This window comes from Varroa destructor, unplaced genomic scaffold (assembly GCF_002443255.2).
Source record: "Varroa destructor unplaced genomic scaffold, Vdes_3.0 BEIS01000006.1, whole genome shotgun sequence".
NCBI classification, from domain to species: Eukaryota; Metazoa; Arthropoda; class Arachnida; order Mesostigmata; family Varroidae; genus Varroa; species Varroa destructor.
The window spans coordinates 27,486,094-27,510,568 of NW_019211459.1; the positions used below are offsets into that span (position 1 = coordinate 27,486,094).

General features: G+C 41.8%; 1 protein-coding gene across 1 annotated transcript in view; it reads right to left on the minus strand.

Annotated features, from left to right (window-relative positions):
* LOC111252692 (uncharacterized) overlaps positions 1-24,475 on the minus strand; it is a 43,197-nt gene that overhangs the window by 1,184 nt on the left and 17,538 nt on the right. The window contains 12 exon segments of the mRNA XM_086993230.1: positions 1-1,292; positions 1,760-2,044; positions 2,259-3,619; positions 3,785-3,979; positions 3,982-5,286; positions 10,116-10,329; positions 14,431-14,783; positions 16,769-16,984; positions 18,120-18,376; positions 18,793-18,971; positions 19,280-19,515; positions 21,965-22,038. The exon segment at positions 1-1,292 is cut by the window's left edge and continues 1,184 nt beyond it. Coding sequence (XP_086849356.1) covers positions 1,281-1,292; positions 1,760-2,044; positions 2,259-3,619; positions 3,785-3,979; positions 3,982-5,286; positions 10,116-10,329; positions 14,431-14,783; positions 16,769-16,984; positions 18,120-18,376; positions 18,793-18,971; positions 19,280-19,515; positions 21,965-22,038 — 4,687 coding nt within the window. The 3' untranslated portion in view covers positions 1-1,280.

Here is a 24,475-nt window from a genome sequence, read left to right on the forward strand (position 1 = left end):
TATATATATGTCCGAACTCGATTTATATTCGTTGTTTTTGACATAAAGATTTCTTTTTTCTGGCTCCTATTGACTATAATTGTTTATCAAATGTTTACCGAAGTGTTTACGCATATACGTAGGTAAGTTGATGCCAACAAATAGACAGTTATATAGTAAGATTTCTCGTAGCCTAGCCTTCAGAAAAGGGCATTGTTATTACATCTGATTTGTTTAGCTTATAGTAACTCCTACTGTAATTGTTGCCTGATTTTTTTTGATTTACATCAGTATCAGCCAGTTACATTAGCCGGCTTTTTTTTTTACCAAATATTATGGCTATTTAATGGAGCCATGTTTGCGCACGTTTATTTATTTAGTTTGTTACTATAAGAAAGATATCGTCTCCACTTTTGCCTTCTAAATCGTCAGAACATGTTTTTGCTTTTAGCCACGTTGCGTTATCCGTCTCCTGCCCAGGTTTTTCGCAAAGCGAGCACTGTATATCGACAACAGAACAACATTCTTTTAAATAATTATCGTCGCATAATAATTTATAAGGGCGTCGTGCTCCTGTCGACCTCACCTGTTTTATCTATATTCTGCTCGCAGCAATGACAGTTTCCGCAACAGCTGAACGCAGTCATGTCTGGTTAGACCCACTATCGCATTTAAATTGCGGTTTATCTTATCGTGGTCGAATTTCTACATGAAAAACAGCGCCCATTATCATCGTAGGATTATCTTGTCTTTCTAGTTCTAGCTTTTACCGCTATATAGTTCTCATTTGGAGTTGAGAGACATGTTTACGCATTCCCATTCCTATGAGTTATTTGTCTCTATTAAAAAGCGTTTTGTTGTTCTTGGCAAAGGCAATAAATATCTCCTTTGACATAAGTTAAAGCAGGCGGCCATACAAACCATATAAGCGAACTTCGACGTAGCCCGGGCGGTCATCTCTTGCTTCAAACTGAAGGCATCTAGGGTATATGAAGAGCAGCTAACTAGGCATCGCATAGTGCCAATGACCAAGACCACGCCCTCGTATTATTATGATCCGTCTAGTCATCGCCCTGTACAGCTAAATCAACGATGCGGAACTCCGAACGAAATTGCCTCTCTTGCGCTTTAGATGGTGGTTGTTACTGCAGCCGTCGTCGTCGTCGTCGTCGTCGTTGAATTTGTTCTTGATCCATATTCCTTTTCTAATCATTCATCTCGCTAGCTAGTTCGCGCGCAGTATAGATAGCCCGTAGTTTGGGGTTCTCGTCGATGTCGAATAGTTCATTTGTAGGCTTCTCCTAGTTTTGCTCCTGCCATAATCACGAAATAAAGAGTCCAACGTTTACTAAACTACTTTAAAATACGTTCTGAATAACAATGTTATCGATGAAAAATATTAAACTGTAGGCTGACTGTTCATTTGACAACTTTACAACGATAAGTTATACGACCTTCAAGTAAGTTTGGCCTAACTGATAGACAGACACGCCACTGTCACAGCGATACGCAAGCCAATACATCTCGACTTAATCAGGAAAGGAATGTTTCAAGGTGGACCAACAAAATAAAAGACTCAGGTAGAATAGATATATTCGGAGAAAGCTTTCGATACTGTTTTGTATAATCGTAGCCGTGTATTAGTTAAGATAATATTGATTGATACCTCAACTGAAACCTGGATTTTTCAGAAATTGGCTTGTTTATAGGTATATACATTTAACAGAGACAGCGGATATTCCATATAGTTGTGCTATATTTAAAGGTAATATTTGGTTACCGCTACAGTCTGAGGAGCTGGCTCAGCAGGGAGGTCGACTTGTTCGCTGTGGCCATTTGTCTGAGATGGAGAAACCGACGACTGCATATCGGTCTCAGTTGAACCGTTGAGTCCCTGATGTTGACTTTCAGCGACTGAACCATCGTCTTCTTTTTCTTCAACAATAGCGGCCGTAGAAGCGGGAGCTGCCTTCGGATTTTTCTTAGACTCCTCCTGTTTTACGACTTTTTTAGCAGGCGACTTCGGCAGCGCGGCAGATGCTGATTTAACGTTAGTGGATGATGTCTGTAAATATTGTAATATAACAAGTAGAATAATTAGCATGGAAAGACCAGCTAACCAGACGATCATTAGATAATTTTTATCTAATACGTCCATGTTTTCGTCAAAAATATATAGCAGAACATTCGATACGAATCTTAGTTCTTGTTACATAGAAACCTATATAGGCTTCATGTCATCTCATGCGGAAACTACATGTCACGATACGACTACTCACTTTAGTGGCGAGGGAGCTTTTTGGTTTGGAATCAGCTGTGTTGCTTGAGCCTGCTGCAGACGGTTTTGGCACTGGCCGAGAAGCCGCCGCAGTACGCGCAGCCGCCACTCGGCTAGCGGCAGCGGGAGCCGCAGCTAACGTCGCTGGCTTTTTTGCCACTGCTGACGTCGCAGCTGTTGCCACAGGCTTAGCAGATGACGCTCGCGCCGCTAATGGCTTTGTCGCAGCTGTTGTGGACGCCGCGGTCCGAGTGGAGGGTACCTTCGGGGCTGTCGACGCTTTAGCGGTACTCGCCAGAGGTTTACTAGATGACGCGGTAGCGCCGGGGGCGGCGGCGACGGCGGCGGCGGCGACGGCGGCGGCGGCGCTGGTGGTGGTTGGCTTCGCGGAGGAGGTACTGGCCACTCGCGGCATGGCTGGCCGGACGGAGGGTGCTTTAGCCGAACTCACCGTGTTCGACGTTGGCTTGGCCGTTGATAGAGCTTTAGCTGTTGTTGTAGTTGCCGGCGTCTTCGCCGCGTTCGTTTTGCTCGCCGCAGTAGCCGCAGCTGTGGAAGCTGTCTTCTGAGCAACAGCTGCCTTAGCAGCAGGTGCCCGCGCGGCAGTTGGAGCTACCTTTGACGTCGTGCCACTGGTAATTTTAGCGGCAGCAGCAGCAGCAGCAGCAGCAGCAGGCTTCGAGGCAGCTGCTGGCTTCGTAGTTACTGAAAGAGCAGCTCGAGGAGCGGCTGTTTTAGACGAGGCGACAGCTGTTGATTTGGCCGCTGTAGTAGCTTTCGCAGCAACAGGTGCCTTTGGTGCAGTCTTTGATGGAGCTGCAGCAGGAGCGTTGCCTTTAGCACCGGTGGAGCCTGTCGTTTTTGTTGATGCTGTCGCCTTCGGAGATGCTGTAGATCCTTTTGCAGTTGGCTTGACGCCAGCCTTCGTTTGTGCTTTTGCTACAGTAGGTTTGCTTTCAGCTGTTGCTGCAGAAACAGCAGCAGCAGCAACAGCAGCACTGGCGGCAGCAGCAGCAGTGGCGGCAACAGCAGCTGCAACACCAGCCGCTGTAACTGAAGCATCAATAGGTAGGAAGTTCGATTCAATGGGAACTTTTATTTCTCCCTCTTGGGCAGCAGGTGTCGTTTCTCCAACTTTGACGAATTTCCACTCTTGAACTTCGTTGTCTGACTCGGAGTCAGCATCCTGCACGCACTCGGCTTCCGGAATTGTATCCGGGATTACTGGAGCGGCTCCATGAGACTCCGCCGCCTCAATTTTGGCTTCTTCAGCATCACTCGGTGATAATTTCTCCATTATATCCTGAATGCTACCAAGCTTGAGGCTATCCGCTTGTCCACTTACAGCGTTCTTGGGTTCACCTGTGATAGGACAAAGAAGAACGGTGATGCAATTTGTTCATAACGGTCTGTAAATTGAAAGTACCTTTTATCAGGTCTTACATGTATTTAGATCCGGCTCTTATCAAAGATGCATATAGATGCACACCTTATTGATTTATATAGAAAATAAAAAAGTATTCTTACTGATCTCAGCTACAGGAGGCGCGATTTCCACACATTTATTCAGTTCTTCAGGTTTGTCTGGTGATGCTTCTTTGATGAGCTGTGACACTGGGCTAGTAGCACTTAATACAACTGCCGGTTCCTTTTCAATAGCATCCACCACCTTAGGTCCATCATCCACTGTCATACTGGCCATCATAGATTCGATAAGATTTATCCCTTCAGATGACTGTTCTCCAGCAGCAGCAACAGCATCAGTAGCAGCAGTATCAGTGGCAACAGCATCAGCAGCAGCAACCTCATCAGCAGCAGCAACAGCAACAGCAGCATCAGTAAGAGCAGCATCAGCATCAGCAACAGCAGCATCAGCAACAGCAGCATCAGCAACAGCAGCATCAGCAACAGCAGCATCAGCAGCAGCAGCATCACCAGCAGCAGCAGCATCACCAGCAGCAGCATAGCATCACCAGCAGCAGCAGTAGCATCACCAGCAGCAGCAGTAGCATCACCAGCAGCAGCAGTAGCATCACCAGCAGCAGCAGTAGCATCACCAGCAGCTGCAGCAGCATCACCAGCAGCAGCAGCAGTAGTAGTGGATTCGGCGGCTCCCTGCTCCGGTTGCTGCAGCTGCTCGTCGTCGTATAGGAGCGGCTGGACGCTAGGAATAATGACTTCCTCGTGCACGCCACCTTCCAATGAGAATAAATAATCACTTCGAGGAGTGACCAGCGGCTCTGTAACCGGAAGAACAGCTTCGGACGCGCAGGGCATAGTTGGCTGGGCACTACAGGTTTCGATCAAGTTGAGCAGATCGCCTTGGATGAGCTGCGCGGATATGTCAGCAACAGCCGCAGGTGAAGCATCGACAACTGAGACTCCTTCCTTATCCATTTCGCCATCCTTAGACTGATTATTTGACCTAAGCTGACCTATCGAACTCGATACAGGGTCGGTTTGTTGTTGAATTTCTGCGGATCCTGGAGAATGGGTATCAACGGGAGCTGGCGCTGTAAACAAATTTTCCGTAGGATCATCGATATTAATTGTATCCGCTCGAGGTTCAGGAACAGGGGAAGGTGCCACAGATGCTTGCGAGGTCACTGTCATTTCTGGAGCTGGAAGTGCGATCTCGTCGCTTGGTGATTCTTCAGGTATCACATGAATATTCTGGTCACGGACAATCAGCTCGCTCAGTTTGACGTCCATGTTTACAGCAGGAACAATGTTTGTTTGAGGCTGATCTTCATGTACCACCATTGAATTGAGCTCATCTTCACTATCTGAAAGCTGGCCTAGTGCCTCGACATTTACGATGCCTGCACCTTCGCCAGCTTTTATAGGGGATGAATCCGACGGGGCAGCGCACGGTGGTGCAGCGGCTGTGCAATCTTCAATTTCCACAAGTTCCGCCTTCGCCGGCTCCGGTGCTGTGCTAAGCTGCCGGTCAATCTCGTAAACAAGTTCGTCTCTCGACTCCGATTTGGACATCGCCTCCATGGCCGCCGTCGTAATCGCTAGCGAGGCTGAAATCACAAAGAAATAACAATGACAGATGCGCGTTCGTTATTTAGGCTGTTCGGTATTACTTCAGACGGCTGGCTGCCTCCAGTACGAAACGAACTTCGACCGCCTCGCTTCAAGTGTTTTTAACTTTAATAGGCCAACACAGGATTGTCGCTGCTCCACCAGTTAAGTCGCAGAGGAATAATAGTGACCCAACGAGCCGACACGTGTGAACTTCGCGATTCGGAGTGAAACGATGAAAAGCCACAGGCAAGAACAAGCCCTTAATAGGGCATTCAGGTACTGAAAGGTTTCAGCCATAGAAGTGCCGACTTTTCTATTATATCTATAGCATTAAAATAACGCATAATATTCTAGAATATGTCCTAGAACATTTATATTTTGTGTGTCTATATTTTTGCGGAGTTCGACAAAAACGAAAGGCGATTGGCCCACATGAAGCGATGCATTAGGCCCGAAAAGATCAGAGTTAAAGTCACGTTATCTATCTAAGTTTCGTATAATAACAAGGAGTCCAAGTAGAATTGTAACTAGACTAATTAATTACCAATAATCAGGACAAACGATGGACATTTGTGCGGGTTATTATTATATTCAATATTGCTAATTAACATAGTATCTTGCTTCTTTAGAAAACAAAATTGAAAATATGATCTATGGCGCCCATCTAAAATAAATATTGTATGCATACGCTGTCTCCAATTGCCCAGCGACGATATCAACAGAAATTTGACCAATATGATGTTTTAGGTATTGAACTCATACATTGAGCTTCACATATTTTCCATGAATTGGTTAGGAACCAGAATTTATGGGCTCAATGTCAACACGTAAATAAATGACTGCGTCGTTACGTAACTCAATTGAATTATAGCGTTTTATAACGGAGGCATGTAGCACGTTCTTTGAAATATTTGACACCGAAAGACTACAGAAGCACTAAGCATGGCGAGACTGGTCTACAGAAAACATACCCATGTATGTCCTGGAACTGTGGTACGCATTTCTCCGTTGGCCGAACACAAAAGCGCCGTTTTCGTCACGCATTGTCGCTTTGGCAAACCTCAATCGTATGGTAATCGTCGACAACCCAAAGCGCCACTTAAAGCACCGCTCATTAACAAACTCTTAACTACTTGACACAACAGCAGTTACGGAACGCGACGAATCTTGCAAACGGCAATTCACTATTTAATTGAATCGATAGCAAAAACAATTCTAGCGCATTTCACCCCCTCCACAGCACACGAATCCCTTTCCACCTTCTCCCCTATTTCATGTGAGCTCACGTGTACGCGTTGTTCGTCAAAGGGCACGTTTACTGTCAACGTTCCAGTATGCGTTGGTTAGATTTCAAAGAGCACAGCGCTTATACTCGATTACGACAAATGCGGGGAATACACACCCATAACAGCCTTATATCGGAATCGACCCAACAATCCGTTCATTTAATATAAAAACAGTTAGTAAATATCTCTCGGCTCAAGAAGCTTGGTAATCCATATTGCTAAGTCGAACTTGATACTTGTGGACTTGTTGAACCTTTGTCATACAAGGGCATGTTCAACAACAGCGTTCATGACAGGTGATCTTGTAACAAAGACAAAATTATATTTATATATGAACATATCTATCGTTCGTTTACTGAGACCATTAAATAGTCTTTTCAGCTCTTTCGAATGACACTTTTATACGAAAAGATGTTACCACTATAGGCAAATCATATCCTGGACCACACTCTTTTGGTTGGGGCAAAGAGGTACTTCAGAAATTCGTCAGGGCATATGTACAATGAAATTATGAATTATTATTAAATGCGATGATACCAAAAAAAGAAATACGGCAAGCAGAATTTTAATCGGATGTGCTTGAAGTACAGCGTTTTTTTTCGATATCCTTGTTCAGTGTCCGTGATGTCAAGCCATAAGTCATAGCGTAATCTTGAAAATGTACTTTTGGATATAATTCCTGAAATTAGTTCCTAAAATCAACTAGAACAAACTGCAGTAATAACGTAATGTAATCGCACGTAAATAAAAGGTGTGTATATATATTATTTATAAAAATGTAAACAGGGCGATTAATTTGTATATATATTTGTACACTAGTTAAATAGAAAAGAATTCCACTCTCGACGTGATGTTTTGCACAACGCAAAATACTTGGCCATAAGTGCCAAAGATGTGCCAAAGATCGCTGGCTCGAGTCCCATGTACGAGTTCAAAGTCTGCTTATGATCCGTTTGCCTATCTGTCTGACGATTTAGCGAGTCTATAATATAAAGTAATAGGGTAAGTCTGAGAATATACGAAGAATAATATGGGAACGAGTTAAGCATAATTTGCAGAACGTATACCCAATCTGTTATATAGAAATGCGTGCATTCCCAGTATACTCCCTCACTTCACTTAAGTCCATCGAGTGTACTTTTTGCGAGGCGTGCGCCGCCATAGTGCGTACATATTAGCTCGCACTCGCTCGGCCAATAGTCTAGAAACACTTCAAGTATTAAGCATCAGGTATATCGCCAGTGCTTTATCCTTTGCTTCAGTGAATGTCTGTTCTCCTATTCAAAATATATATGCTTTTTCTTCTTCCACTCTACTGCAGTGAATTGATATTCCCTTTTTTGGGCGAGAAATGGCCTGCGGTTTACGTTGCAAGATAAAACTGAACTATTCCACGTGTACGCGCTCATCTACCACAGCAATCACGAGCGAAGAGCAACAGTTGCCCAAGGGTCGTTTTGATCGGGTCCTCCATTCGACCTTCATGCAGATAGGATCGAATAAATGGGCATTTATCGTGGCTTGAGCTTCAATCGCCCATTCGTTCACTCTATTTCCGATACAACTGTTGGCGGTGGTGCCATTCCGCAATCCGGGCCACTGCCAACGACAACGATAACCATCACAATAAGAGTAGTAAACCACTGACCTGCGGTGATAAAAAGTAACCATATTGCCGTGGTCTAGTTCAATTCGACCCTATATACAGTATATTTGATGTGTAATAGCGAGAAACAAAAGCCCTCTGATACATATCTATACGTAACTAATGCATGAGTTTATTTCGTAATTTAAAAATTATCACAAGTTTATTTGACCGAAGCTTCTGGAATCGCAAAATCAGTCAGCTTTTTGATTAATTCCAAGAGGTACGCGGTTTATTTTTTTCATTCAGGAGCTTGTCAAGGGACCGCATGACCGCATTTGGTGATAATATATATATATATATATATATATATATATATATATTATATCATATTTTGCAAGACGAGACCCAATCTGAGCAACTCCTACGCTCTGCGAAATACTGCTAATAGTATATCAGAATAACAATACACTATAAAATCACATATATCTTCAGTTCGGCTTACATGTAATACAGGGTTTTTCTTTTACACACGCTGAACGAAATATTCAAAGGTTAGGTCTCTATAGTGCCACATGCAATAAAGCTTCAGCCATTAAAAACTTGGTCTGCTCCATCCTTTAGAAATAGGGATATCAGTAGAACTTGAAAAGCAGTCGGAGTTAAAAACAGATGAACTATAACAAGAAAGTTTAAATCTGTTGATTCCTATTTCTTTTTTCGTTTTTTTTTTTATTTCAGTACATGCAATGATACTCACAGGTCACTGGCAGCGCTTAAGGCGCTTCGATAAATACTATCATCCATTGGACCCGCCCGCAGCTCTCAGATAGTAGATCCTCATTTTAAAGATAGAAGGAATCTAAAATGGTTGTGAAGTATCATATGCAAATAAGCTAACACAAATTATTAATTATATCTAATATGACACTGTCGATGCATAGCCTAATACAAAGAGACTTTTTGATATATTTGATACATGCCTACCCAACTAGATGTCAAAAATGTTTTTATTTTGAACATTTTTTCTATACTAGTTGCCACCTTTGCTTGGCAAAATTTGCTAAATTCGACCCATATTTTCTCTCTTAGATATTGACTAGCGAAGGCATACTGTCAACTAGGCCTTCTACTGGCCGACAGAATGGCTTAAAGTTCTATGTGGAACCACTCTGTCTCAACAACTCTGGCAAGAGCTACGGCTGATACACCAGACGCGGCAGTAAGATTACGACAGCAGAAAGGAGACAGAAAATAATTATCTCGTTTTGTTTTTTCTACAGGGGTAGTTGATGTGTTTGTCCCATATGTGGGCGTTAGCGTCGTCACATATATAGAAGTCTGTGCAAATGAAAATTGCCTCGACATTCGCACTGTCTTTCCACTCCGTCTTTGACCTGTCGCTCCTATTTTTTTTTATTGTTTACTTTCGGCAGCGTGGACCTATTGGCTATTGTTCATTCGATCTGACCAGGCCAATTACTCGCGGTCGTCTCTATGGTGGCGAAACGTTATCGCAATAGTTTGACGTTTTGAAAGTTCGATGCTATCGCCAGCATCAAATCGAATACATCAAATGCTACACATTGGACTCAAATATAATATAATACATGTTTTTCAAGTACGATTCTACAGTAGCAGACGTTTGTTTTTTCTAAATATCTCGCCTAGTGGTCGAAACAACGGAGACGACACGAGTCCCAATTTAAGTGGAGTTGATACGTAAGCAGAGTTAAGCCCAGTATCACCCCAAGCCAAACAAAAATTTAGATCGATCTCACAGTACAATGCGTTAAGGATTAAATAAGGGAGTACGAGTGAGGTAAAAATGAATGCCAGTACTAATACTAAATGATTGCATTTGTTAGACTAAGATACGTATTATATAATACAACGAAAAACATCGTATGAAGGATGCAAGGTGCAGAGACAAGACAGGCCGTTGGAAGCTTACCTGAAGTAGCTGTGGCCAGATCGGATGCGTCGGCGGCTGGGACTGGAGCATTCTCCGCGGGCTGGAGGCTGGCACTAAATGGCACGAACTCCGGCGCCTCTGGGTTTAGTCGCTCTGACTCTGGGGTTTCGTTTTTTAATGTTGCGATCAGATCTCGCTGTTCACCCTCTGGAGGCGACAGATCGCAACTGGTCAGCTCCAGACCTCCTGGTGCCTGTTTATGATACGTTTAATGGAAATGAAAAAGCACGCGATAAGACTCGGTAATCGTTTTATCATGATATACATATATATACACACCTTCTGGATTATCAGACCAGTAGTTTCTTGACTACGTCGTAAATAAGTGCACGAACAAATATCAGACGAAGGTCAATAGTCAATCTGACGCATTTAATACCTTGTCCGTTATTAGGTTTCATTAATCTGTAGCTCAGCGGCGAGCTATCCGCATTCATGGAAACTATTGTGTTTCGGTAATCTATAAGTTGTAGTCTATTGCGCGTCATTACTCTAGTTTATGTATAAAACATAGGACTATACTATTATCAACTAATAATAATAGTGGAGCATTAGTACTTTCTTTCTGAGTCCCACGCCGAAATCAGTTAGGGAAGAAAGCGGGAATTGTTGTCCAAATGCTTCTCGTGCCTTTTTTTCCGGAAAAGGAGAGATACGATAACACATTTTACGATTCCTCTCATCGGAGAAATCGTTTCCACCAATTTACAACCTCTGTGCTTTCCACATGAACAAAAATAGTTGATCAAGTGGGAAGGCTACGCCGCACTGATGCGAAATTGACCCAACCTCAAACCTCACTTGGGCTATATAACGCTTACAGCAATGCGTGTATAGGTCTAGCACATGTAAAAGCCTGATTTGTTTCAAGTCGATCCATTTGCGTTCAAGAAAAATTACGAGGCATCTGTGCATTTATTCCAACGGTCGAAAGCTCTCTGAAGATCTTAGTGGTATCTCGCAAATCAGTACGACCGGAACTACGTTGACTAGTGGGTTAATGTATGTTTACTTTAATCTTATAAGTATAATTCAAAGTCACACTTCTTTCAGCTAGGGATTATTGAATCCAGCATTTGATGCTAGTGAGGTCGGCGCCACTATTTACCTCAGCGCGAAGGTGGTCTAGCGTCGAGTCCTCATAAGCATCTTATTTATAGCACATCGTAACATATAGCATTAATAGTACTGTTTTTTAAGAACGTAATATGGTGTTGTGCCCGCGACGTCCCGAGAGACAATGGTCATCCTTTTAAAGGATAGTAGCAATGTTATTTTGCTAAAATACAAACAACCACTACAAATGGCTTATTGTAAAGAAAGTGAAACTGAACCTCCATCTAACAATATGCTAGAGACTTCCTAGATGTCAAACAAAGAAATGGAAAAGTACAACGAGTATTCTTCTGCGTATGTCCGCTTCCATTTCAATGTCAACATATAAGGTACCTATTAATCACACAAACGAATGAGAAAAAACTACCGTTATGATTCTTAGGATCCAAAGCAACAATTTAGCTAAACGCGGGAATAAAGAAAATATTAGTCAACCGTAACGACAGCTTCTCGTATGGAAAAAATACCGCACCGCCACTATTGTAGCAACGATATAAGTATCGGTGATACAGTGCCTCGGAATATCTTTACATAGCATAGCATGGTAGTATGGTTTGAAGAAAGCCATGTCTGTATCCTTAAAACCAGTACCAGGAAGCATCTTTGACAAACGAAGTCACATTTACCAAACCCTTAAGCTGTTGTCAATTCGGGCCACTAGAAGCCAACTGTATTGGCAGAATTTTAGAGGTTTTTTAAGTGAGTGTATTTTCGCATCGAACCTACCACTGAACTAATGTAGGGACATCTAAATACTTCTCCAATCAGCTTAATGTAACTGATTATTGTAACAACTTCAGCTTCAGCTAAGAAAAGTTTTCCCGGTCATTTTGGGACCGGGCTAACTTTTCCTCCACTTCGTTACGTCTCACAGAAGTAGAATTTGTCACAAAATTTATAATTATGTACATATGGACAACTAAAACTTATTATGAAAGCATAATTGCCTGCGCACCTTTCGATACGGTTCTAAGCTTAAGAACTTGATTTGAATCTGTGCTGTATACTTCCTTATAGAAAAATTATGAATTTACCCAAAAACAATTTAAATAGCCATCGACACTGCCAGTGAACCGGGTGAGGGATTGTAAAAGGGGACAGACTTCTATATTGCTTATCTTGAGCACCACAAAGATGTAAGCATGTGTACTGTTTCGTGGTTCAATGATAAGCAACGCTCTGCAGACGATTAGAGATTGAAGGCCCAACCTTGCATATCGGTTCGATTTAGCGCGTTTGTTTTTAATAGTAGTCGGCAGCGGCACATATCCGCTTTTCGCGCGTTCTGCATTTTCACGTCCTATTTACGAGCCGACCACAGCCTTTGAAAACGTACCGAACTGTATTGCTTACAGAGATGTCGCCTAGTATATCTGGGCTCTCAGGAATGCTATAAAGAGAGAGGTATATATTTGGCACATGCCATTGTAACGCATCGTTTCTCATATCATATATTTCTTACGTGTGAACAACATCCGTTTCAATTGGTTTTCCGCACTTACAATGTATTACAGTTAGTGATTTCCGTCACCGTCTGCTTGACAAACAATCGCGGGGTGTTCGTTTTCGACTCAATCCCGTCGACCAAAGAATACTTAAGCTCGTCTAAGGAAAACCAAACAAGTTTTCCTATATTCTATTATCTTTATTGTCGCTAGCTAGCCCAAGAATCATATGCGCTCGATCTGATCTGTCTTACTGAAGCCTAGTTTCTGATGTAAATATGTCCACAGAACTTTTTGCACGGCTTGCAAGAATCTGCTTCAGAGATATCACAACGATTTTAGATTCAGTAATGGCTAAAGTGAATGAACAGTTTTGTTGAAGGCCGCCCCAGTTAATGATATTCATTTTGTCATTTATAGGAACATCTTTAGGAGCGTCTCTCCTGGGGAACTTTTACGCGGAGCGTTACTTTGGCTGGGCTTGATGCTGCTTGCCAGTCCACTGTTGGAATGCCTCCCGCGTGGACGGAAACAATCCTCATCGCACGTCTCAAAGCGACCTTACCATACGCTTTTATGTGATTCGGGCTTTGCGGCCTGAAATATCTATATAGCAGACGGTGGCACGTTCGGGTGTCATTTGTCGTTTGAAGCACTCACAGCAAAGATATCGGTTAACTGGGACATTTGTTTTCAGTTTCGTGACCAGGCGAACTTCGCAGATTAGATTCGCAGAGAGATAAGCCAACAAGGATATGGTGATCTCACAGCCCCATCCGGTAGACACCACCACTACTTAATACTTTCAGCCGCATTTCTCTAACGCTGTGTTTGTATTCTGCTGGTCTTAAATGTTTATTACTTATGTAACGGTGTAACGGAAAGGAGAAAATTTCTCACAAGGCCTTTCCGTTCGCAGCGACAGCGAATCAACAGCAAATGAGGTCCTATGCAGGGAGTTGGTAGTTTACACGCCGAAACAGCCGGCGTTCCCTTTACGGAGAGGTGTACAGCCATAACACTTCGACATGGATACTGATTTTGCCAGAATTCTTCCAAACATCCATATAGGTTTAGGAAGCTCACATGTTTTATAGGTATTTGTTGCAAAGTACAGTTGTTCGATCACAGTAGACTAATGTTCTTCGAAGAAAACACATGGCATTCCACTAAATTGCTAATGACGACTGATGACGATTGTGTAATTGTATGCAGACCTTCTCGCGGCAGCTGTCGCCTAGTTTTGGCATGAGCACATTAGTGGGTTACAGATCAGTCGTTGCCCTCGACTCCTTCTATCTAGTAATTGTCTTTTTACCTAGGCTTGCGCATTAGCTTGCTAAGAAGTATTGCACGTTCATTGGATTTCGTCACAGCTACTCTATAAAAACCAGTAAATGTCACTTCTCGAAGGCATCCTTAACCAGATCCTTGTAAACCAAATTTACCAAATAAACAGTATTTATCAAAACGTAAAACTATCCCTGCAAGCTCCTTTCTATTAAGCGAAATCTTTAGCATTGTTTATCTGTCAACGCCTGGCCGATTTTCTTGACCGTCTTTAACATCGGTTTCGTGCTTGGACAATACAATCATAAAGTGTCTTACTCATGCCAGCTCTCGTCGTTAGTTATATCATATATTATATACAACACGTAAGACATTATACCACTACATTTACATAACTAGCATGATATTGTACAAAAGCTAAAATGTTTGTCGTGCAGACATACCCCCTCGTTGTTGTTGTTGACTTTGTTAAGAGCCATTTCGACTGCACTGTGAACGAAGTCCGCGGCCACCTCTCTAACCGGTGATGCCTCTCCACCTGTAAGTGATGCCAGGTTGGGTACTTCAGCTGCGTATACTGCTGTTGATGGTTTTGAGTCTGTAGTACTACCGTTCAGGCGCGTTTGCTGACTGGAGACATCAGCTGGCTGTTCGGTCAGCTGTTCTCCCGGCGACGGTTGTCCTACTCCAAGACACGTTGCAAACGTTGCTTGGCTCGGGAACACTACCGCCTCGTATCGCCATTTCTTCGGATCACGCAGGTTTACCACCAGCGTCGTTATATTATCCGTCGATCCTATTAAGAATATCGACACGTACGTTCACCCGTACGCGCAGAAGAACAGACACACACAGCCACAAACATACAACACCCACAAAGTATGCAGCCAAGACACAAAAAGGGTATGAATCAATTAGATAGGATTGAAGGAAAAATCTTCATAATGATATACCTACCGGCATCTTGACGGGAACCTGAAGATCCGCGTTTAGCGCGCCTTTTACGGCCCATCTCGTAATTAGTTCACTTAGTTACTTTTCTATCTAACACTACTCTTCGCAAATGGCTGTTCGTTTTTAAATAAAAATAAACTTCACACTCGCGACGGCACTGTCTGGCAGACGCAGCGTCAACAGAAACGACGACGATGACGACTTCGCTACGTACGTCGCAGCGTTTTCAAGTGAATCCGAAAAAGACCATCACGCTGACTCTGCTTATCTCTTTTCGTTACGCCGTTTCGGGTTTACAAATTCATCCAGTACTAGCTATGCCCGTTTGCCACAGAGACCTCCGACCTAGCCTGGTCTGGTCTGGTCAGGTAGGTTGGTCGCGTGCACTGAACAGCAGCGGACAACTCAACACTACCTATCTGACTAGCTGGCAAACTAGGTAGCTACACGACAAACGCAGAGTAGCTAGCTGAACTAGGCGCACCTCATTGTTTGCAGTATGTGAGTCTGCATGAAGAGTGGTGGTCCCAACGATGTAGACAGCTTTACGCCCAGTCAGTTAAGCCAAGCTATCTGCAGCGGTCCTATATTGGCCCAGCGCAACAAGCAACCGCAGACCGACGGGTAGGCGATGGGCGCGGCGATCTCGTCTAATTGCCTCCTGAACGGTGGCCATTTTGCTGCTATCGCTGTCGCCGCTGATAGTAGCGCACTGAAGCGCGCGCGCTGGTGGCGCCCTCGTATACCACCACGCGGGAGTCTAAAGGGGCACTAGCTGACATCGATAGTGATACCGCAAACAGCAACAATCGCAGTTTTGGCTACATTTACGATAGCAAGCACAATAATGGACGAAACGACCGCAACAACAGAGGCTAGACCACCCTCGGCCTATTGACTCACACCCACCCGTCCTCTAGTGGATGTCTCCGTCGACATCAACAGGCACCGCCTATAGCTTTGACTACAACTACTACTCCCACCAGCCACAGTAGTTTAGTCGTATATGGTTTCCTGTTTTAAGTCTGTAGCGCGACAGTTGCAACTAATAACATAACACAATGCAATATCTTCCTCCAGCTGGTAAAGGGTAACTGCGATCTTTTCTGAACATATAGGTCCTAATGGCTGGAACTAGTTATCGTTACTATTGTGATAGTTTTTTGATTGGTCCGCTACCAAGAGTAAATTGAGCGAACCGCAGCAGACGATTTTTCAGTCGCATACTCCAATCAGTCGGTAGTCCGAAAAAAAAACCGAAAAATATGAGTCTCAAGGTTCTTCTTGTCTTTTTGTGCCCATACCAGTCCATGACTATAGCCACATTTGAGCAAATACGAGACAGCTAAATACCCCCAAAAATTATATATGAATACGTCTAGCATGTTCTCTACCTACGCGCAACTTTTACGGTCCAAAAAACACTTGTGCATATACTTTGAATTTGTATTTTTGAATACAGAACTTCAAATGAAGTTAGCCGTGCACTTCGCTTAAGTTGGCTATCCTATTAGTGACGAAATCGTCATGGGCTATTTCTTATTATTGACATGTAGATAGCAGAGTTCTTAGTTGTCATGCTATAATGTTCGCTCACGAAGCAGTTACAGGTCTCTCCCGTTTAATTCATCCACTTGTAAAACGCTGCAGTCTTTCCAATCTTATTATACAAAAAAACAGTCTTTAATATTCGTTTTTACATTAAGATAGTCATCTTGATTAGTGATCGGTGGATGGTGTTAGGCAATCCTAAATATTTTCAAGATTGCAAAAATTATATACAATTTGCAATAGACTACATTTACCATATAGAAATATGGTCGTTACCTCTTGTTACGGCTGCCTCTGTAAGGTGATCTGCCACACAAGTCGTGTCGAAATGAAGCGATAAAGCTGCATGATAGGTATGGATAACGATGTCCTGTGCCGTCAGACTGTCAAAGAGACCGTCACATCCGAGCACAATAAAATCACATTCACTATCCAGATCCACTGAGTTTACCTCGGCGTCACAACTGACATACGGCTTGTGGTCCACGTCGCCTGTGGTAACCGGAGAAACAAAGCTTCGACTTACGCACTGAAACGCCAACGTCTCATACTAATTTCTGTCTTTATACCCTGCAGTTCATCTCGTTTCCACCCAGAAAATCCAGGGATCCATTATGTATCGCTTTAACAATGAAAGCATATGTTGTAACATGTAAAATGTCTACCCTGTTCAAATACGCTACATTGTAATGTAAAGTCTACGTTTTTGGAATACGTTATGTATGACATAATCATATTAGGACTGTTTTTTCCGAGTAGTATAAATACGCTGTCTCAGGCGTCTTCGTTACATTGAAAATCATTCAGATACTCTATCGATTTATCTCCTTAACAGGGGAAAATTAAGGTTGCTGGAAAGTATTGCAAGAATTGAAAGTTGCATAATGCGTTTCATCTATGTCTTGTTCCTAATGACTATTTTGACTGATTTGTTTTCGTTCACTATGGCAAGTCATTGGCTTAACTTTTGTTAATAGGTTTTTTCATTTTTTTTTAACGTTCCTAACTATTATTAAAATATAAGCGATTCCTCAGAATAACTTGTTCGGTATAGCATGTAGAACCTAATCCCACTAGAAAATCCAGCCAGAGGCCTCGCTAGACTTATCTAGGCTTTCCAGCTCACCTATGAAACGGCATGGCAATCAACCGTATACACCATCTGTATTGCTTTAGTATTGAATTAAAAACAGGTCCAGGTCCTTGAAAGTATGTAGAATTTTAATATTTAGTAGCATCCTCTATGGAATAATATTGGTGGACGAATAGAATAGAAATAGGGTATGTGAGCATGATGGAAATTTTAGCCTTATTTAGTTGCTGGGTTGTAATTTGTGCAGTAAACAAAAATTAATTTTATATAGCCATATTAGCTCTTCACTATAACGACAAGTCCTGATAAGTCTATTAACCCATACGAATGTAACGATGGTATGGCCAAAAGCCCCAGTTTGTTGATGAGTCTAATATTGAAAGTCAGTACCCTAGTATATTAGTTGCTCTTACTTAGGCTGTAGCGATCCTATTTGGCGAATATCATATCAGTATGCCTTCGTGAAGCGCCTTTTTATAGGTTCTTTTTAAGTCAAGATTTTTTTTACTAGTACATCACCTTTAAAGTACAAACCTATAGAACGCGATACAGCCAGATTTCCATTGACTCGATAAATTCCCTGTATCAAATGGACATTACCGCCGAGTTTCTTGATCCGCGTCTGCTCGGACTGAAGAGATGCCTTATGAGGGATTACAAGAGGCTCCGCAGTTCCAGCGCGCGCCAGCACTGCTTCGGAATCCCCCAACCAACCAACATACAACTTGCGACGATCGCAAATTAAAACCACGACGGCCGTACTGCCAGATCGACGGGAAGACTCGTTTGGGCTGAATACCACAGCCATAGACATGATGGCAAGGGTTTGGCAATTTTATAAATCGATATATTAAGAACGTAAACAAAAGGATTGATAATTAAGTAAGTATCATTAAAGAGCGTTGGTAAGCAAACATTTCGTTTATGTCCACACATCTAATTTTGAAAAGCTGCTTCTAATTAGGCGGACTTCTATAGAACGAAGTATAAGCTCTAACCTATAATGTCACGGGTTAATATTGTATTTTTTTGTGGAAACTGCAGTATAGCTGGCTTTGAAATTTGGATGTAAACAAGCTGAGATTTCTATTTATTATATTGCATACTGCATATTATTAAAATAGGTTCTTAAATACTTACTATCGTAGTCACGATAATAACTAAGGTATAATATGGAATTTATCGATAATATAAATAGCGAAATCACCTTCCGCAAAAGTTTTTGTCGATTTCACTGAAAGCTTTTTTGATGGCGTCAGCTGGCGCGTAGCCTTGCGCCAGTTGTTCCGCTAACACCAAATGGAGATGGGCAGCGCCGAAATTTGCTGCGTCCCGGCCTCCGTGACCGTCGAATACTGCGTAATATTCGTAGCGTACGGGTGCGAGCTGAAATTAGTTAGTCATTATTACATTGAATTGGCCGGTTTAAAAGAACTGCAATCGGTATGAATAGTTTATTATTTAATGGGTGATTTTTTATAATATTCGAGCAGACCGTTGTTTGTGTTCTAAAAATAGGAAAAATTGACGGGCATATATATCGTACTTCACGGGTGCTCTTTTGCATTCGGAGACTTGAAATCTTAGCGAAGACTACTGGTTGTGTTGAAATAAAAATAGGGGAAACATGGGTGGCCTATTTTTGGAATCGCATGTGAAGTCAAAGTCGGCTTCGCGCATCAGGTGAGCCGAACCTTCAAGCATGGGGTGATGGCATTAAGGTCGGGCACGATGACGTGGCGATCCTCCATGGTCCTTCTAACGTTCCGGAGAGCCTTAACCGAGATTCCGCTGGGAGAGCACGGAGAGGCGCCGTAAGAGACACCGCTAAGGCATTCTTCGAGCAGCGCAGTATTCGAGTCTACCTCGCGACACACCTTCTCAAGCTCACGTTTGGCTGCGTTGTTTAAGGCATTAATCTGCTGCGAACCTGAAATTAACACAGTGCGTGCAAAATATATATATATATATGTATATATATATGATTGCCTAGATATCAAATATAAGACACAATTAAGATGTGTGGTAGTTGGTACCATAACAAAAATACAAAAAGAGCTTTATATATAAAAATAGAATTGACCTGAATCTGTTGCAGTCTTTTGCAGAAGCGCAATTATAGACACCTCAACTCCTCAAACCGGTTAGTTCAAAATGCACTCGTCCAAAGAACGAGGTTGAATTCAAAACCAAGTTTTCTTCCTTACAAAGGCTGGCCACTTTCATGTAGGAAAAGTATTGGCCGAATTACGCTGAATTGTTCCGAAAATATCTAGCTATATGTACAGCTAGCTCAACAAGCAGTGCATAGACTTAAACGGAATAAGGTTGTGTTTATTGTCAGTATTTTTAATGTTTCACCTGCTATCTGTCAATAAAAATTCATAACTTATCAGAGGTTTTCTAAATCCTTAAAAAATTATTTTTCATCAAAACAGGTTTGTCACAGATATTCTATATGTATATAGCTTCTAGGTAATTTACCGTTTCGGTGTATCTCTATATTAAGATGCCTTCAATTCTAATTATTCAAGTTTCGAAAGATTCACTAGTTCATAGTTGACACTTTTCGGTGGGAAATTACGGAAACGTAAAGATTAGAGAAATATTTGTTATAAAAGCTCTATTAGTCGCGGAGCATTTTGTGGCCATTGAAATTGTAAAGAGGCATCTACCTAGGATCGCGCTGAAAATTATTTTTCCCTCTTACAAAGTTTTATAAAGTCGGTAAGTGATATATGGTCATTTTTTGAAAATTGCCCGCAAATCAAAATAAAATAGAAGACGAACCAAATTTTTCGTAACACCTTTACTGAATAGTGACAGAAAATATCTTTAGCGTTCTATATCTCGTGCTTAGGTCTGTATGAAAATCTGCTTAGAGTAAGTTTTCATATTAAAATGATAATAAAGATAAATCATTTTCTTCTGTGCAAATTTAACGTAAACAAAGCACGTATTGTCTAGTATCTTTGAGTTCATAGGCTCAGTATAAAACCACATGCGTACTGTGTAACGAACTCATAATGGCTCGATTTAATCGTGAAGAAAATTAAGTACGTTGGACGTATTTTATCCTCTTCCTATATTCCTCTACTTTTCTTTTTATAATATTACTGTGTTACACAAGTTCACTGCTTCCACTGTTATCTGCCTCTAGTAAGAAACAATTTTCCAAAAGAAGAAAATTGAAGAGGCTAAATAGGAACCTAGTATCGAACACCAGAGCTTCGCAAAAACTTACGGAAGGCTACCTGCAAAGCTACAGATGAGTAATGTGATGAACACCCTGAATACGTGAACTTTTATGTTGCATTATGTCAGAGATACAGTTCAAGTCTGTTATCATTCAGACATTCCTATGGCTCATCCAGGCGGCGATGACGCACGTGTTTAGGCTCTTGCCCTTCATGCAGCGGAGCAGCCTCAAGTACAGAAAATGGTTAATATAAGTAAAAGCCAACCTGGTGAAGTAGTGAAAAAAGATGCAGGATAGTTGTGCCGGCCGCATAGGCGATCAAATCTTCTCATCGCTTGTCCCTTACTAACCGTTTCAACTTTAAAGTAGTTTCAATCGCAATGTATGGGATATGCGTAACTTAAAAAGATCTTACAGTGAAAAAGTTCAAGCAATTGAATCGCCTCAAAGCCTCCTATCGTCAAAGAGTATTGGTACTACACATGACGACCCAAAATCGGTTTGCCTATCTCACAGCTGATTCGCCACTGGACTTCTAGCAACGAAGTACTTTCAGACCAATTTTACAAACTAAGAGCGAATATTCACGGAGATCGATAGGCATCTCTTTGCTCCAAGTGCTATGAGGAACAAGTATAGATAGGGCCGAACCTAAGGTTTTGCCGTGAAAAAGTTCCACCATAAACTTTTCAGAAAACCAGATTTCCACGAGCCTAGTAAATGGAGATAAACTGGTAGATCGTGATAAAAATTCTGCTGCTTTTTGCCCATGAAACCATCTTTAGAACAGCTAGTATATGTTTCGAGTTAATCTCATTAGCCCAACAGGCCTTTATGTTTTGAATTTTACGTCCGATGTCGCCGTTAGGCTCAGTAAGCCTAGACGACACATAGTAACTCAATAGTTCTACATATTCACCCATATCTTGGGATAGGTTATTATTGATTTATCAATATATACTATTTGACTGCTACTAGTAAAAGCGAACAAACGAAATCTGTTTCAACAATTAAGTAAGGAGAAGGATTCATGAAATTTGAAAGATCTGGCATCGATCCTTGCAAGGCTGAGCTGGAACACTAAAAGCACTCCCGAATAAAGTTGATGCAGAAATACATATATATATTACCGTTAGAAGACATGGTTACAATTATCCATATAACAGTGTATAATACTAACCTGTAGCAATATCCCTGTAAAGGTTATCAGCGCATATGCTAGCGATTTTCCATGCCAGAAAGTGTGGAAATTTCCTGAAATGGAATGAACCAGGTGAAGTTATAAAACAATGAATTACAAGTACTGCATAATTTAGCCAGTAAAAAAAATGTTTCTATCAAGTCTGTGACCTGACCTTGTTTTTGGCATATGTACGAAGAATACAGGTTTCGTTTCAATACAACTTTGAAAATACGTCACTTTAGGCCAGCTGGTTGCTGTTCCTATGCATGGTTCGGGGTGTATTTTATTTTATACATCAAAATTGTGGCCTTGGGTTCTTAGTCGCCTCTAGGATTCAAGAGACTCATATGAACATTTCTTCAAATCTTCGAGACCTCGCAATAATGAGTCCGACTGAGCCTTCCTACAGCTGTTTCTTTATCGGACACGTAAGTTGCGGTTCGACACATAGATCAACAACATGGGATGATTCCACATCGGTAGAAACCGCGCGTTGTCATTTGTTTCTGTTTAGTAGGAAAACGATCTTTTGTCTGGAGGTTTTCTATATTCACATACACTGGTACTGGTCAGTCTTATTGAGAACACGAATCCAAGTATCATGCATAGACTTTTTCTGTCAGCAATCCCATTTTCTTGCGTGTGTCTGTGTGAGTATGTTCATGTCTCTGTGGATCTTCCTCCATTCACAGCACCGGCGCCTATAGCCAGACTGGCGGGCGCCGGACATTTTCCGCCATCGCCCTAGAGCGCTGCTGCCATAAGAACAGCTAGCTCACTGGCCTTCTCCAAACCTGAAACTGCATTAAGTGAAGTACAATGAAGACAGTCAGCGTTGGCAGCTGGGCCCGTACTTTGCACTCGTTTTTGCAAGTAACCATCCTAAGTTAACACGGGGCATTTTGCCACCAGATAATGAGTAGCTTAATCTAACGTGCCCCAGGCTATTGTTTAGAGCTAGACGTGTTTGCAGCCATCTCCCGTCTCGTCTTTCTACTCCTCTACCACATTTTTTGGTTTTGCAATGGCCCTTTACGTGCTAAAGTGTGCTATCTGGGGTAATGGCACCGAAAGTTACTAAATTCCTGTCTGCGATCGGTAAGGTGTGAAACAGTGGCAATGTCGCAATAAAAACATGAAATTGTTCATCTATAAAGTCTAATTATATAGTGGTAATAAGAATACATTAAGCAAACAAACAAACTGTGCAATACATAGTACAAAACCGCTTTGCTGGTAAATCAACTAGAGGTCTGCTGACTCTTCTTTTCTCTTCATAAAACAAGTCTTTCCGTTCAAGAACAAATCGTGAGCTTAGGTTACTCGCTAGAAGATACCGCTTGATCGAGCAACGCTTATTGTGCTACTGAGAGAAAAGGTCAACATCAGTTTCATGATCTAAACGTAGATAGCACCTATATACTACATATGCTGTGATTTATTAGCGCATCAAGCTTCTATCTTTGGCAAAAGTTAAAGTTATGTAAGGCAAGTTATGTATGGCAAAAGGTAAAGTTATTATGACTATCATCATATATTATAGACGATCAAATGATGGTTAGGGATTAAGTTCCTTAAAATTAAATCTGTAGTGAATACCTATAAATGATAAATTTAATATAGCTATTAAACTGAGGTAGTATATATAAATATATTTCGCATATTTTGTACACAATAAAAGACAGACCAAGAAAGGAGTCCAGGTCGTCCTAAGGAGCTGCTGGAGTAATTCGAAGATGAATAAAATTACCTAACACATTGAGATCCGATTTCCACTCGACAGTACTATATAATATGTAATTCATATTTGCTTAGTAAAACAATATGTAAGTGATCCGCCGAAAGGCCAACTGCATCGTAAAATAACACATTGGCCAATTTTGAGCTTCTAGCAAGGATATCTGCCGGAGAGATCTACATAATATAGTAAAAAGAAGCTGTAAAGTAAACCCAATGTTCAAGAGTTGAACCTCAGATATAGTATACGCATCAGTGAAACGATTATCGATAAAGTAACAAAGAACCCTATACTATCAAGGTTAACAAGTTGAATTGAGTAACGACCCTGCAATAAAAATGGTGATGACGACATTTCGAAAAGACCGCTGGCGTTAAGTCTGTGACCCATGTGGATTGTCGCTCGTCTGGCATCGACCAGCGGCAATTAGCAGACGAAATAGTTTTTAGCTGCTACAACGATGCCGTCGGCACTTACTATATTTAAGGCTACCTCTCCACTTGGGGCTGGGATATTACTCCCATTTCTTTGCCCTCCCACCCCTGACCCTGTGGAACTTCACCTTCCACCTTAGCGAATAGCTACGGTTTAAGCCAACTGAATGTGGAGCCAATATGCGTCTGTTTACATTGGCAACATATTTTGAATTTGGTTTGAGGCGAATCTGTATTATTTCAAAGCGTACGTTTAATTCCTAATTTTCGTTTTCTATTTTTTCAAGGCAGCATAAGAACCCTGGGTGTTCACGTGAGACATTTTATGCATAGGTT